This window comes from Strix aluco, chromosome 30 (assembly GCF_031877795.1).
Source record: "Strix aluco isolate bStrAlu1 chromosome 30, bStrAlu1.hap1, whole genome shotgun sequence".
NCBI lineage: Eukaryota > Metazoa > Chordata > Aves > Strigiformes > Strigidae > Strix > Strix aluco.
In genome coordinates this window covers 1,772,631-1,788,133 of record NC_133960.1, presented here as the reverse complement: position 1 = coordinate 1,788,133, position 15,503 = coordinate 1,772,631, and the positions used below count along the sequence as shown (strand labels likewise).

The 15,503-nt window shown below is 60.3% G+C and overlaps 3 protein-coding genes across 3 annotated transcripts; all 3 read left to right on the top strand.

The window, feature by feature from the left end:
• Positions 1–386: 386 nt before the first annotated feature.
• Positions 387–752, top strand: LOC141916725 (feather keratin 3-like). The gene has a single exon (XM_074809482.1). The coding sequence runs from the start codon at positions 387–389 to the stop codon at positions 750–752; it is 366 nt and encodes a 121-aa protein (XP_074665583.1).
• Positions 753–5,425: 4,673 nt separating this feature from the next.
• Positions 5,426–5,791, top strand: LOC141916819 (feather keratin 3-like). The gene has a single exon (XM_074809622.1). The coding sequence runs from the start codon at positions 5,426–5,428 to the stop codon at positions 5,789–5,791; it is 366 nt and encodes a 121-aa protein (XP_074665723.1).
• A 4,673-nt stretch (positions 5,792–10,464) lies between these two features.
• Positions 10,465–10,830, top strand: LOC141916814 (feather keratin 3-like). The gene has a single exon (XM_074809617.1). The coding sequence runs from the start codon at positions 10,465–10,467 to the stop codon at positions 10,828–10,830; it is 366 nt and encodes a 121-aa protein (XP_074665718.1).
• Positions 10,831–15,503: the final 4,673 nt, after the last annotated feature.

Here is a 15,503-nt window from a genome sequence, read left to right as displayed (position 1 = left end):
CCCAGCAGGGAGATGCTGCTGCCACAGCAGAAAGAGCAGGAAAGGCTCTGAGGCATCGTGTGCTGCTGTGGCGAGGGGATGCTGACTCAGGGAGGGCCAGTAGCTGGACAGCGCCGTTGTCACCATTGTCATCGGCAGGAGGGAGTGTCGCCTCTGCACATTGGCCCACGGGGTGCTGAGCAATGGCGGGGATGGTATAAAAGCTCTGCCTCTGCCAGGCTCTCCCATCCTCTGCTCTGGCCGCCTTCTCCTTGGGGAACAAGGTAAGTCCGGGAGCGCTTCTCCTCCTCGACCCCTGAGCCAGTCCCTCCACCTCAGGCGCTCCCCTCTACTGCACTCTTGCTATCTCTGTTCTCTTGCAGAGCACCATCCAAACCCACACAAAGATGTCTTGCTACGACCTGTGCCCACCAAAAACCGGCGTCGCCGTGCCCCAGCCCATCGCTGAGAGCTGCAACGAGCTGTGCGCCCGGCAGTGCCCCGACTCGTCGGCCTTCATCCAGCCGCCCCCCGTCGTCATCACCTTCCCCGGCCCCATCCTCAGCTCCTTCCCCCAGCAAGCCGTGGTGGGCTCCTCCGGAGCACCCGCCTTTGGGGGCTCCCTGGGGCTGGGGGGCCTCTACGGTGCCGGGGCCACGCAGGGCTCAGGGGGCCTCTGCACCTTTGGCAGACCCTACGCTTCTCCCGCCTGCAGCCCTTGCGCCCTGCCCCGCTACAGCAGGAAGCTCTGGGACAACTGTGGGCCCTGCTAGACTGAGCCCCAGAAAACCCAGAGACCCTGGGCCATCTCAGCCTCACTTCTCCTCTCCTTGTCCCTCCCTTCTTCTCTCTCCATGCTGCCTCTCCTCCTCCTTGCTCCTGCCCGTCCCCAGAGGCACGAAGCCACCATCCACCCACAGGGCACTTGCTTGTCTCTCCAACAGCCACTGCCTGGCAGAAGCCTGAAGGAACAGCTCTCTTGAAGCCCACAGGGACAACCTGCCTGCCTGTGCCTTATGTGTCTTTCTCCACTGGTTGTTTGCTGCACTTACAATAAAAGAATCCTGCATCTAACCCCTCTCTCTTTGTTTTTCGTTTCACCGAGCCACGTGGTTTGCAGGGCTCCCTCGCCCTGCATGTGACCCCGCCCATCTGGGCCAGGGCAGTCTCTCTGTCCCAGCAGATCCAGGCTGAGCTGCCTTTGGGGAGACCCCACAGCCGTGGCAGCTCTGTCCACATAAGGTCCCACAGCTGAGCTCAAAGGGCCCTGCCTGAACAGACAGATCTGCTGCCTGCAGCACCTGAAGCCCTTGGGCATTTGCAGACCTCAAGCTTCCCTGGGCATGAGTGTGACTGCCCCAGGGGCTGTGAGCCACCCAGGGGCAATGCGTGTTGTGACTCCACCCCCTTCGTGCCTCCACAGCTCTGTCTGAGCCCCTGCGGGAGAAAGCAATGGGGACGCTTCCCTTTCCTCTTCCCTATCCCGTTCCCTTTCCTCTCCTCTTTCTTCTTCTTCTTTCCCTTTCTTTCTTCTTCTTCTTCTTTTTATTCTCCTTCACAGTCCACTTCCCTTTCCCCATCTTCTCGCCTGTCCTTCTGCTGTACTCTCTTATCCTTCACCTTCGCTTTCCCCATCCTTTTCTCCTTCCCCTTCTCACCCCCAACACAGGCCAACTCTGCCACAGACAGAAAATGACAGAAATAACTGCCTGATTCCTGGGGCAGGAGCCTTTGCAGGGCATCTTGTCATGCTGCCACCTCAGCAGGGTCACCCAGAGCCGGCTGCCCAGCACTGTGTCCACACAACTTTGTCTCCAAGAACAGAAATGCCACAACCTCCTGAGACAACCTGTGCCCGCACTCGGTCACCCTCACAGTGCCAAAAGAGTTTTGCGCTTTTCAGGCAGAGCCTCCTGTGTTTCAGCTGGTGCCCATTGCCTCTTGTCCTGGCACTGGACGCCTCTGACAAGAGCCTGGACGCATCTTCTTGATGCCTTCCCTTCAGGCATCTGTGCACATTGATAAGAAACCCCCGGTCCTCCTCAGAGACAGGAGGAACAGTTGCAGAACTCTGAGACTCTCCCCGGGAGAGAGCTGCTCCCTGTCCCTTCATCATTGTTGTGGTTTAACCCCAGCTGGCACCTAAAGAGCCCAGAGCAGCTCGCTCACTCCTCCGCTGCTGGGATGGGTGAGTGAATCGGAGGGCTAAAAGTGAGAAAACTGGTGTGTCGGGATAAAGAGAGCTTAAGAAGTAAAGGAAAAGCCTTGCATGCCTGTCAAGCAAATAAGGAATTCATTTTCTACTTGGCATTAGCGGCAGGTGTTCAGCCATCTCCAGGACAGCAGGGCGGCCACACTGGCAACGGTTACGTGAGAGACAAATGCCATCACTCCCAAGATCCTCCTTCCTTCTTCTTCCCCCAGCTTTCTGTTGCTGAGCATGATGTCCTATGTCATGGAATATTGACGGTCATTTCCCAGGTGTGAGGTTAAACAGTAGCTCTCATCCAGCCTCCTCTGTGCATATGCCTGAAGATTCTCCTGTGCTTCTGCAGAGCACTGGAACCTTGTAGAGTTGATGCTGCTCCTGGGCTCAGAAGATGAAGTGATGGAGCACTGAATGCACCTACCCTGCTCCCTGCCCTCTGCCCTTTCCCCAGCTCCTGCAAGTCCCACCACAAGGCTCTCTTTCCCCTGCCTGCTGCCTGCGTCCTCCCTCCCTCTCCTAGCACTTCCCACCCTCACCTCCCTTGGGCATCTAGAACCCAGCATTTACCCTCCCACAGCTGCTGGGCACCTACCCCCGGGGTTTCCCAAGCTTGGCACAATGAGGGAGTGAGACATGACTTGGATGCAGGAAAACTTTATTGTGCCCAGAGGGGCAAGACAGGCTGTCAGGCAGACCGTGGGCAAGATCAGAGAGGCTGGTTACCACGTATTGTGGGAGGCAGAGAAATCTTCTCCAGAGCATGGCTTTCCACTCCTGATGCCCCCTTGGTGCAGCATTCCAGATCCTGAGGACTTGGCCCTGCAGCCTCACAGAGCCCTTCAAGTCCACGTCCTGCCCCATCCAACAGCTGGGAGGAGAAAGGAGGGGAGGGGAGCAGAAGGCAGGAAACGGGGGCAGGAATGGGCCGAGGGTGTGTGGCAGAGTCAGCTACCCAGGCGTTGGCTGGGGCTGCTCAGCACTGGTCAGTGCCTCGTGCCCACCATCTCAGCCCTGCATGGGGGTGGTGTTGGTGTTTGGGCTGGGGCCAGCGCCTGGGGCTGGGCTGCGTCTAGCAGGGCCCACAGGTGTCCCAGAGCTTCCTGCTGTAGCGGGGCAGGGCGCAAGGGCTGCAGGCGGGAGAAGCGTAGGGTCTGCCAAAGGTGCAGAGGCCCCCTGAGCCCAGCGTGGCCCCAGCGCCATAGAGGCCTCCCAGCCCCAGGGAGCCCCCAAAGGCGGGTGCTCCGGAGGAGCCCACCACGGCTTGCTGGGGGAAGGAGCTGAGGATGGGGCCGGGGAAGGTGACGACGACGGGGGGCGGCTGGATGAAGGCCGACGAGTCGGGGCACTGCCGGGCGCACAGCTCGTTGCAGCTCTCAGCGATGGGCTGGGGGACGGCGACGCCAGTTTTTGGTGGGCACAGGTCGTAGCAAGACATCTTTGTGTGAGAGAGCTGAGCCTGAAACACACAGCACCAACAACACATGTCGTGAATGCAGATGAGATACCCTAGCTGTGCAGTGCCCTCTTCCCAGGGCTGCCCTGAAGCTGGAAAGGCCATAGCAACCACCATGACCTCAGTGCCCACCGCTTGCCCTTAGCCCAAACAGCCCCCCTCAGTGCCCTCATCTCTACAGACCGAGGGCACACAAAGACTCCCCGAGAGCCTGGCTCTGCGAGTCACGGCCACGGGGATCCCTCCTCCTCTCGCTGTGGCTCAGCCCGCCCTGGCCGTCCAAGGCAGCTGCCACACGCCTGCTGCCCTCACAGCTCTCCTGGCCAGGGAGGCCCAAAGCTGGTCCCTGCCACAGGAGGCAGAGACACACAGGCACCCACCTTCCCTTTTCCTGAGCAGAGCGAGGCAGGAGCGATGGATGCCAGTGCTCACTGAGGGCAGAGCTTTTATGCCATGTGGCGAGTGAGGGGAGGAGCTGCTGAGTTGGGAGCAAGTGGCCTGTGACGGACGAGCCCTTGGTTCCTCCTTGTGTGGCACAGGGCTGTTGTGCTGACGCCGCTTCCTCAGTAGCCCCAACCTGCTCTATCAGCCCCTGCAATTACCCTGCTCGGGCGCTTGCCAGCTGCCATCTCACGGGCCAAATTAGCCCCGGTGTCTTTTCATTATCTCGGTGTGTAAGAGGGCACGCAGCGTGACAAAGGCTGACTGCAAGCGCCCTGCGTGCCAGAGCTCTTGCCCAAGGGCTTGGTCTCGGGGTGGATGCATGCCATCTTTGCATAGCCACTGGGAGGGTCAGGGTCCTGGCATTGACCAAGAAGGCACCTCGCAAATGCCTCCCGCATACCGGTGACCGCATGACATACGCCGTGTGGCTGTAATCTACAGAGGCGCGAGGTTACGAAATGGCACAGCAAAGGCACTCCTCTGCGGCACTGCCTGCTCAGCACGATGCATCACTCGCCAGTCCAACAGAGCCAGCCTCCCTCTGCCTGCATGCGTTGGTCATCGACCTCAGCCAGTCTGGGGCAGAAAGACCCCTCATGCTCTTCCCTCCTGAGCTGCATGGTGCAAGGATCACAGATCCCCTCCTGATCCCACACGGCACAAGCTCGTGCCAGCCCTGCCCGAGCCCCACCAGCCCATCACAGATGTCCTGGGAGCCCCATTGCTCGTGGCCAGGGCTGAGCAGGGGCTTCCCTCGGCGTGCTGGGGAGCTGGGAGTCCTGTCTGAAGGCTCAGCTGCAGCTGCCCCTGGTGGGAATAGCCCCGCTGGGCTCGGGGACGACTCTCCTCCCAGCAGAGCCCGGCTGCGGGTACAGAGCAGAGATGTCTTCCCAGGGCAGAGCACAGGGCAGGCAGGAGCTACACAAGCACGGCCCTCTCCTGCCGTGCGCAGCCCCCAGCAGGGAGATGCTGCTGCCACAGCAGAAAGAGCAGGAAAGGCTCTGAGGCATCGTGTGCTACTGTGGCGAGGGGATGCTGACTCAGGGAGGGCCAGTAGCTGGACAGCGCCGTTGTCACCATTGTCATCGGCAGGAGGGAGTGTCGCCTCTGCACATTGGCCCACGGGGTGCTGAGCAATGGCGGGGATGGTATAAAAGCTCTGCCTCTGCCAGGCTCTCCCATCCTCTGCTCTGGCCGCCTTCTCCTTGGGGAACAAGGTAAGTCCGGGAGCGCTTCTCCTCCTCGACCCCTGAGCCAGTCCCTCCACCTCAGGCGCTCCCCTCTACTGCACTCTTGCTATCTCTGTTCTCTTGCAGAGCACCATCCAAACCCACACAAAGATGTCTTGCTACGACCTGTGCCCACCAAAAACCGGCGTCGCCGTGCCCCAGCCCATCGCTGAGAGCTGCAACGAGCTGTGCGCCCGGCAGTGCCCCGACTCGTCGGCCTTCATCCAGCCGCCCCCCGTCGTCGTCACCTTCCCCGGCCCCATCCTCAGCTCCTTCCCCCAGCAAGCCGTGGTGGGCTCCTCCGGAGCACCCGCCTTTGGGGGCTCCCTGGGGCTGGGGGGCCTCTACGGTGCCGGGGCCACGCAGGGCTCAGGGGGCCTCTGCACCTTTGGCAGACCCTACGCTTCTCCCGCCTGCAGCCCTTGCGCCCTGCCCCGCTACAGCAGGAAGCTCTGGGACAACTGTGGGCCCTGCTAGACTGAGCCCCAGAAAACCCAGAGACCCTGGGCCATCTCAGCCTCACTTCTCCTCTCCTTGTCCCTCCCTTCTTCTCTCTCCATGCTGCCTCTCCTCCTCCTTGCTCCTGCCCGTCCCCAGAGGCACGAAGCCACCATCCACCCACAGGGCACTTGCTTGTCTCTCCAACAGCCACTGCCTGGCAGAAGCCTGAAGGAACAGCTCTCTTGAAGCCCACAGGGACAACCTGCCTGCCTGTGCCTTATGTGTCTTTCTCCACTGGTTGTTTGCTGCACTTACAATAAAAGAATCCTGCATCTAACCCCTCTCTCTTTGTTTTTCGTTTCACCGAGCCACGTGGTTTGCAGGGCTCCCTCGCCCTGCATGTGACCCCGCCCATCTGGGCCAGGGCAGTCTCTCTGTCCCAGCAGATCCAGGCTGAGCTGCCTTTGGGGAGACCCCACAGCCGTGGCAGCTCTGTCCACATAAGGTCCCACAGCTGAGCTCAAAGGGCCCTGCCTGAACAGACAGATCTGCTGCCTGCAGCACCTGAAGCCCTTGGGCATTTGCAGACCTCAAGCTTCCCTGGGCATGAGTGTGACTGCCCCAGGGGCTGTGAGCCACCCAGGGGCAATGCGTGTTGTGACTCCACCCCCTTCGTGCCTCCACAGCTCTGTCTGAGCCCCTGCGGGAGAAAGCAATGGGGACGCTTCCCTTTCCTCTTCCCTATCCCGTTCCCTTTCCTCTCCTCTTTCTTCTTCTTCTTTCCCTTTCTTTCTTCTTCTTCTTCTTTTTATTCTCCTTCACAGTCCACTTCCCTTTCCCCATCTTCTCGCCTGTCCTTCTGCTGTACTCTCTTATCCTTCACCTTCGCTTTCCCCATCCTTTTCTCCTTCCCCTTCTCACCCCCAACACAGGCCAACTCTGCCACAGACAGAAAATGACAGAAATAACTGCCTGATTCCTGGGGCAGGAGCCTTTGCAGGGCATCTTGTCATGCTGCCACCTCAGCAGGGTCACCCAGAGCCGGCTGCCCAGCACTGTGTCCACACAACTTTGTCTCCAAGAACAGAAATGCCACAACCTCCTGAGACAACCTGTGCCCGCGCTCGGTCACCCTCACAGTGCCAAAAGAGTTTTGCGCTTTTCAGGCAGAGCCTCCTGTGTTTCAGCTGGTGCCCATTGCCTCTTGTCCTGGCACTGGACGCCTCTGACAAGAGCCTGGACGCATCTTCTTGATGCCTTCCCTTCAGGCATCTGTGCACATTGATAAGAAACCCCCGGTCCTCCTCGGAGACAGGAGGAACAGTTGCAGAACTCTGAGACTCTCCCCGGGAGAGAGCTGCTCCCTGTCCCTTCATCATTGTTGTGGTTTAACCCCAGCTGGCACCTAAAGAGCCCAGAGCAGCTCGCTCACTCCTCCGCTGCTGGGATGGGTGAGTGAATCGGAGGGCTAAAAGTGAGAAAACTGGTGTGTCGGGATAAAGAGAGTTTAAGAAGTAAAGGAAAAGCCTTGCATGCCTGTCAAGCAAATAAGGAATTCATTTTCTACTTGGCATTAGCGGCAGGTGTTCAGCCATCTCCAGGACAGCAGGGCGGCCACACTGGCAACGGTTACGTGAGAGACAAATGCCATCACTCCCAAGATCCTCCTTCCTTCTTCTTCCCCCAGCTTTCTGTTGCTGAGCATGATGTCCTATGTCATGGAATATTGACGGTCATTTCCCAGGTGTGAGGTTAAACAGTAACTCTCATCCAGCCTCCTCTGTGCAGATGCCTGAAGATTCTCCTGTGCTTCTGCAGAGCACTGGAACCTTGTAGAGTTGATGCTGCTCCTGGGCTCAGAAGATGAAGTGATGGAGCACTGAATGCACCTACCCTGCTCCCTGCCCTCTGCCCTTTCCCCAGCTCCTGCAAGTCCCACCACAAGGCTCTCTTTCCCCTGCCTGCTGCCTGCGTCCTCCCTCCCTCTCCTAGCACTTCCCACCCTCACCTCCCTTGGGCATCTAGAACCCAGCATTTACCCTCCCACAGCTGCTGGGCACCTACCCCCGGGGTTTCCCAAGCTTGGCACAATGAGGGAGTGAGACATGACTTGGATGCAGGAAAACTTTATTGTGCCCAGAGGGGCAAGACAGGCTGTCAGGCAGACCGTGGGCAAGATCAGAGAGGCTGGTTACCACGTATTGTGGGAGGCAGAGAAATCTTCTCCAGAGCATGGCTTTCCACTCCAGATGCCCCCTTGGTGCAGCATTCCAGATCCTGAGGACTTGGCCCTGCAGCCTCACAGAGCCCTTCAAGTCCACGTCCTGCCCCATCCAACAGCTGGGAGGAGAAAGGAGGGGAGGGGAGCAGAAGGCAGGAAACGGGGGCAGGAATGGGCCGAGGGTGTGTGGCAGAGTCAGCTACCCAGGCGTTGGCTGGGGCTGCTCAGCACTGGTCAGTGCCTCGTGCCCACCATCTCAGCCCTGCATGGGGGTGGTGTTGGTGTTTGGGCTGGGGCCAGCGCCTGGGGCTGGGCTGCGTCTAGCAGGGCCCACAGGTGTCCCAGAGCTTCCTGCTGTAGCGGGGCAGGGCGCAAGGGCTGCAGGCGGGAGAAGCGTAGGGTCTGCCAAAGGTGCAGAGGCCCCCTGAGCCCAGCGTGGCCCCGGCGCCATAGAGGCCCCCCAGCCCCAGGGAGCCCCCAAAGGCGGGTGCTCCGGAGGAGCCCACCACGGCTTGCTGGGGGAAGGAGCTGAGGATGGGGCCGGGGAAGGTGACGACGACGGGGGGCGGCTGGATGAAGGCCGACGAGTCGGGGCACTGCCGGGCGCACAGCTCGTTGCAGCTCTCAGCGATGGGCTGGGGGACGGCGACGCCAGTTTTTGGTGGGCACAGGTCGTAGCAAGACATCTTTGTGTGAGAGAGCTGAGCCTGAAACACACAGCACCAACAACACATGTCGTGAATGCAGATGAGATACCCTAGCTGTGCAGTGCCCTCTTCCCAGGGCTGCCCTGAAGCTGGAAAGGCCATAGCAACCACCATGACCTCAGTGCCCACCGCTTGCCCTTAGCCCAAACAGCCCCCCTCAGTGCCCTCATCTCTACAGACCGAGGGCACACAAAGACTCCCCGAGAGCCTGGCTCTGCGAGTCACGGCCACGGGGATCCCTCCTCCTCTCGCTGTGGCTCAGCCCGCCCTGGCCGTCCAAGGCAGCTGCCACACGCCTGCTGCCCTCACAGCTCTCCTGGCCAGGGAGGCCCAAAGCTGGTCCCTGCCACAGGAGGCAGAGACACACAGGCACCCACCTTCCCTTTTCCTGAGCAGAGCGAGGCAGGAGCGATGGATGCCAGTGCTCACTGAGGGCAGAGCTTTTATGCCATGTGGCGAGTGAGGGGAGGAGCTGCTGAGTTGGGAGCAAGTGGCCTGTGACGGACGAGCCCTTGGTTCCTCCTTGTGTGGCACAGGGCTGTTGTGCTGACGCCGCTTCCTCAGTAGCCCCAACCTGCTCTATCAGCCCCTGCAATTACCCTGCTCGGGCGCTTGCCAGCTGCCATCTCACGGGCCAAATTAGCCCCGGTGTCTTTTCATTATCTCGGTGTGTAAGAGGGCACGCAGCGTGACAAAGGCTGACTGCAAGCGCCCTGCGTGCCAGAGCTCTTGCCCAAGGGCTTGGTCTCGGGGTGGATGCATGCCATCTTTGCATAGCCACTGGGAGGGTCAGGGTCCTGGCATTGACCAAGAAGGCACCTCGCAAATGCCTCCCGCATACCGGTGACCGCATGACATACGCCGTGTGGCTGTAATCTACAGAGGCGCGAGGTTACGAAATGGCACAGCAAAGGCACTCCTCTGCGGCACTGCCTGCTCAGCACGATGCATCACTCGCCAGTCCAACAGAGCCAGCCTCCCTCTGCCTGCATGCGTTGGTCATCGACCTCAGCCAGTCTGGGGCAGAAAGACCCCTCATGCTCTTCCCTCCTGAGCTGCATGGTGCAAGGATCACAGATCCCCTCCTGATCCCACACGGCACAAGCTCGTGCCAGCCCTGCCCGAGCCCCACCAGCCCATCACAGATGTCCTGGGAGCCCCATTGCTCGTGGCCAGGGCTGAGCAGGGGCTTCCCTCGGCGTGCTGGGGAGCTGGGAGTCCTGTCTGAAGGCTCAGCTGCAGCTGCCCCTGGTGGGAATAGCCCCGCTGGGCTCGGGGACGACTCTCCTCCCAGCAGAGCCCGGCTGCGGGTACAGAGCAGAGATGTCTTCCCAGGGCAGAGCACAGGGCAGGCAGGAGCTACAGAAGCACGGCCCTCTCCTGCCGTGCGCAGCCCCCAGCAGGGAGATGCTGCTGCCACAGCAGAAAGAGCAGGAAAGGCTCTGAGGCATCGTGTGCTACTGTGGCGAGGGGATGCTGACTCAGGGAGGGCCAGTAGCTGGACAGCGCCGTTGTCACCATTGTCATCGGCAGGAGGGAGTGTCGCCTCTGCACATTGGCCCACGGGGTGCTGAGCAATGGCGGGGATGGTATAAAAGCTCTGCCTCTGCCAGGCTCTCCCATCCTCTGCTCTGGCTGCCTTCTCCTTGGGGAACAAGGTAAGTCCGGGAGCGCTTCTCCTCCTCGACCCCTGAGCCAGTCCCTCCACCTCAGGCGCTCCCCTCTACTGCACTCTTGCTATCTCTGTTCTCTTGCAGAGCACCATCCAAACCCACACAAAGATGTCTTGCTACGACCTGTGCCCACCAAAAACCGGCATCGCCGTCCCCCAGCCCATCGCTGAGAGCTGCAACGAGCTGTGCGCCCGGCAGTGCCCCGACTCGTCGGCCTTCATCCAGCCGCCCCCCGTCGTCGTCACCTTCCCCGGCCCCATCCTCAGCTCCTTCCCCCAGCAAGCCGTGGTGGGCTCCTCCGGAGCACCCGCCTTTGGGGGCTCCCTGGGGCTGGGGGGCCTCTACGGTGCCGGGGCCACGCAGGGCTCAGGGGGCCTCTGCACCTTTGGCAGACCCTACGCTTCTCCCGCCTGCAGCCCTTGCGCCCTGCCCCGCTACAGCAGGAAGCTCTGGGACAACTGTGGGCCCTGCTAGACTGAGCCCCAGAAAACCCAGAGACCCTGGGCCATCTCAGCCTCACTTCTCCTCTCCTTGTCCCTCCCTTCTTCTCTCTCCATGCTGCCTCTCCTCCTCCTTGCTCCTGCCCGTCCCCAGAGGCACGAAGCCACCATCCACCCACAGGGCACTTGCTTGTCTCTCCAACAGCCACTGCCTGGCAGAAGCCTGAAGGAACAGCTCTCTTGAAGCCCACAGGGACAACCTGCCTGCCTGTGCCTTATGTGTCTTTCTCCACTGGTTGTTTGCTGCACTTACAATAAAAGAATCCTGCATCTAACCCCTCTCTCTTTGTTTTTCGTTTCACCGAGCCACGTGGTTTGCAGGGCTCCCTCGCCCTGCATGTGACCCCGCCCATCTGGGCCAGGGCAGTCTCTCTGTCCCAGCAGATCCAGGCTGAGCTGCCTTTGGGGAGACCCCACAGCCGTGGCAGCTCTGTCCACATAAGGTCCCACAGCTGAGCTCAAAGGGCCCTGCCTGAACAGACAGATCTGCTGCCTGCAGCACCTGAAGCCCTTGGGCATTTGCAGACCTCAAGCTTCCCTGGGCATGAGTGTGACTGCCCCAGGGGCTGTGAGCCACCCAGGGGCAATGCGTGTTGTGACTCCACCCCCTTCGTGCCTCCACAGCTCTGTCTGAGCCCCTGCGGGAGAAAGCAATGGGGACGCTTCCCTTTCCTCTTCCCTATCCCGTTCCCTTTCCTCTCCTCTTTCTTCTTCTTCTTTCCCTTTCTTTCTTCTTCTTCTTCTTTTTATTCTCCTTCACAGTCCACTTCCCTTTCCCCATCTTCTCGCCTGTCCTTCTGCTGTACTCTCTTATCCTTCACCTTCGCTTTCCCCATCCTTTTCTCCTTCCCCTTCTCACCCCCAACACAGGCCAACTCTGCCACAGACAGAAAATGACAGAAATAACTGCCTGATTCCTGGGGCAGGAGCCTTTGCAGGGCATCTTGTCATGCTGCCACCTCAGCAGGGTCACCCAGAGCCGGCTGCCCAGCACTGTGTCCACACAACTTTGCCTCCAAGAACAGAAATGCCACAACCTCCTGAGACAACCTGTGCCCGCGCTCGGTCACCCTCACAGTGCCAAAAGAGTTTTGCGCTTTTCAGGCAGAGCCTCCTGTGTTTCAGCTGGTGCCCATTGCCTCTTGTCCTGGCACTGGACGCCTCTGACAAGAGCCTGGACGCATCTTCTTGATGCCTTCCCTTCAGGCATCTGTGCACATTGATAAGAAACCCCCGGTCCTCCTCGGAGACAGGAGGAACAGTTGCAGAACTCTGAGACTCTCCCCGGGAGAGAGCTGCTCCCTGTCCCTTCATCATTGTTGTGGTTTAACCCCAGCTGGCACCTAAAGAGCCCAGAGCAGCTCGCTCACTCCTCCGCTGCTGGGATGGGTGAGTGAATCGGAGGGCTAAAAGTGAGAAAACTGGTGTGTCGGGATAAAGAGAGCTTAAGAAGTAAAGGAAAAGCCTTGCATGCCTGTCAAGCAAATAAGGAATTCATTTTCTACTTGGCATTAGCGGCAGGTGTTCAGCCATCTCCAGGACAGCAGGGCGGCCACACTGGCAACGGTTACGTGAGAGACAAATGCCATCACTCCCAAGATCCTCCTTCCTTCTTCTTCCCCCAGCTTTCTGTTGCTGAGCATGATGTCCTATGTCATGGAATATTGACGGTCATTTCCCAGGTGTGAGGTTAAACAGTAACTCTCATCCAGCCTCCTCTGTGCAGATGCCTGAAGATTCTCCTGTGCTTCTGCAGAGCACTGGAACCTTGTAGAGTTGATGCTGCTCCTGGGCTCAGAAGATGAAGTGATGGAGCACTGAATGCACCTACCCTGCTCCCTGCCCTCTGCCCTTTCCCCAGCTCCTGCAAGTCCCACCACAAGGCTCTCTTTCCCCTGCCTGCTGCCTGCGTCCTCCCTCCCTCTCCTAGCACTTCCCACCCTCACCTCCCTTGGGCATCTAGAACCCAGCATTTACCCTCCCACAGCTGCTGGGCACCTACCCCCGGGGTTTCCCAAGCTTGGCACAATGAGGGAGTGAGACATGACTTGGATGCAGGAAAACTTTATTGTGCCCAGAGGGGCAAGACAGGCTGTCAGGCAGACCGTGGGCAAGATCAGAGAGGCTGGTTACCACGTATTGTGGGAGGCAGAGAAATCTTCTCCAGAGCATGGCTTTCCACTCCAGATGCCCCCTTGGTGCAGCATTCCAGATCCTGAGGACTTGGCCCTGCAGCCTCACAGAGCCCTTCAAGTCCACGTCCTGCCCCATCCAACAGCTGGGAGGAGAAAGGAGGGGAGGGGAGCAGAAGGCAGGAAACGGGGGCAGGAATGGGCCGAGGGTGTGTGGCAGAGTCAGCTACCCAGGCGTTGGCTGGGGCTGCTCAGCACTGGTCAGTGCCTCGTGCCCACCATCTCAGCCCTGCATGGGGGTGGTGTTGGTGTTTGGGCTGGGGCCAGCGCCTGGGGCTGGGCTGCGTCTAGCAGGGCCCACAGGTGTCCCAGAGCTTCCTGCTGTAGCGGGGCAGGGCGCAAGGGCTGCAGGCGGGAGAAGCGTAGGGTCTGCCAAAGGTGCAGAGGCCCCCTGAGCCCAGCGTGGCCCCGGCGCCATAGAGGCCCCCCAGCCCCAGGGAGCCCCCAAAGGCGGGTGCTCCGGAGGAGCCCACCACGGCTTGCTGGGGGAAGGAGCTGAGGATGGGGCCGGGGAAGGTGACGACGACGGGGGGCGGCTGGATGAAGGCCGACGAGTCGGGGCACTGCCGGGCGCACAGCTCGTTGCAGCTCTCAGCGATGGGCTGGGGGACGGCGACGCCAGTTTTTGGTGGGCACAGGTCGTAGCAAGACATCTTTGTGTGAGAGAGCTGAGCCTGAAACACACAGCACCAACAACACATGTCGTGAATGCAGATGAGATACCCTAGCTGTGCAGTGCCCTCTTCCCAGGGCTGCCCTGAAGCTGGAAAGGCCATAGCAACCACCATGACCTCAGTGCCCACCGCTTGCCCTTAGCCCAAACAGCCCCCCTCAGTGCCCTCATCTCTACAGACCGAGGGCACACAAAGACTCCCCGAGAGCCTGGCTCTGCGAGTCACGGCCACGGGGATCCCTCCTCCTCTCGCTGTGGCTCAGCCCGCCCTGGCCGTCCAAGGCAGCTGCCACACGCCTGCTGCCCTCACAGCTCTCCTGGCCAGGGAGGCCCAAAGCTGGTCCCTGCCACAGGAGGCAGAGACACACAGGCACCCACCTTCCCTTTTCCTGAGCAGAGCGAGGCAGGAGCGATGGATGCCAGTGCTCACTGAGGGCAGAGCTTTTATGCCATGTGGCGAGTGAGGGGAGGAGCTGCTGAGTTGGGAGCAAGTGGCCTGTGACGGACGAGCCCTTGGTTCCTCCTTGTGTGGCACAGGGCTGTTGTGCTGACGCCGCTTCCTCAGTAGCCCCAACCTGCTCTATCAGCCCCTGCAATTACCCTGCTCGGGCGCTTGCCAGCTGCCATCTCACGGGCCAAATTAGCCCCGGTGTCTTTTCATTATCTCGGTGTGTAAGAGGGCACGCAGCGTGACAAAGGCTGACTGCAAGCGCCCTGCGTGCCAGAGCTCTTGCCCAAGGGCTTGGTCTCGGGGTGGATGCATGCCATCTTTGCATAGCCACTGGGAGGGTCAGGGTCCTGGCATTGACCAAGAAGGCACCTCGCAAATGCCTCCCGCATACCGGTGACCGCATGACATACGCCGTGTGGCTGTAATCTACAGAGGCGCGAGGTTACGAAATGGCACAGCAAAGGCACTCCTCTGCGGCACTGCCTGCTCAGCACGATGCATCACTCGCCAGTCCAACAGAGCCAGCCTCCCTCTGCCTGCATGCGTTGGTCATCGACCTCAGCCAGTCTGGGGCAGAAAGACCCCTCATGCTCTTCCCTCCTGAGCTGCATGGTGCAAGGATCACAGATCCCCTCCTGATCCCACACGGCACAAGCTCGTGCCAGCCCTGCCCGAGCCCCACCAGCCCATCACAGATGTCCTGGGAGCCCCATTGCTCGTGGCCAGGGCTGAGCAGGGGCTTCCCTCGGCGTGCTGGGGAGCTGGGAGTCCTGTCTGAAGGCTCAGCTGCAGCTGCCCCTGGTGGGAATAGCCCCGCTGGGCTCGGGGACGACTCTCCTCCCAGCAGAGCCCGGCTGCGGGTACAGAGCAGAGATGTCTTCCCAGGGCAGAGCACAGGGCAGGCAGGAGCTACACAAGCACGGCCCTCTCCTGCCGTGCGCAGCCCCCAGCAGGGAGATGCTGCTGCCACAGCAGAAAGAGCAGGAAAGGCTCTGAGGCATCGTGTGCTACTGTGGCGAGGGGATGCTGACTCAGGGAGGGCCAGTAGCTGGACAGCGCCGTTGTCACCATTGTCATCGGCAGGAGGGAGTGTCGCCTCTGCACATTGGCCCACGGGGTGCTGAGCAATGGCGGGGATGGTATAAAAGCTCTGCCTCTGCCAGGCTCTCCCATCCTCTGCTCTGGCCGCCTTCTCCTTGGGGAACAAGGTAAGTCCGGGAGCGCTTCTCCTCCTCGACCCCTGAGCCAGTCCCTCCACCTCAGGCGCTCCCCTCTACTGCACTCTTGCTATCTCTGTTCTCTTGCAGAGCACCATCCAAACCCACACAAAG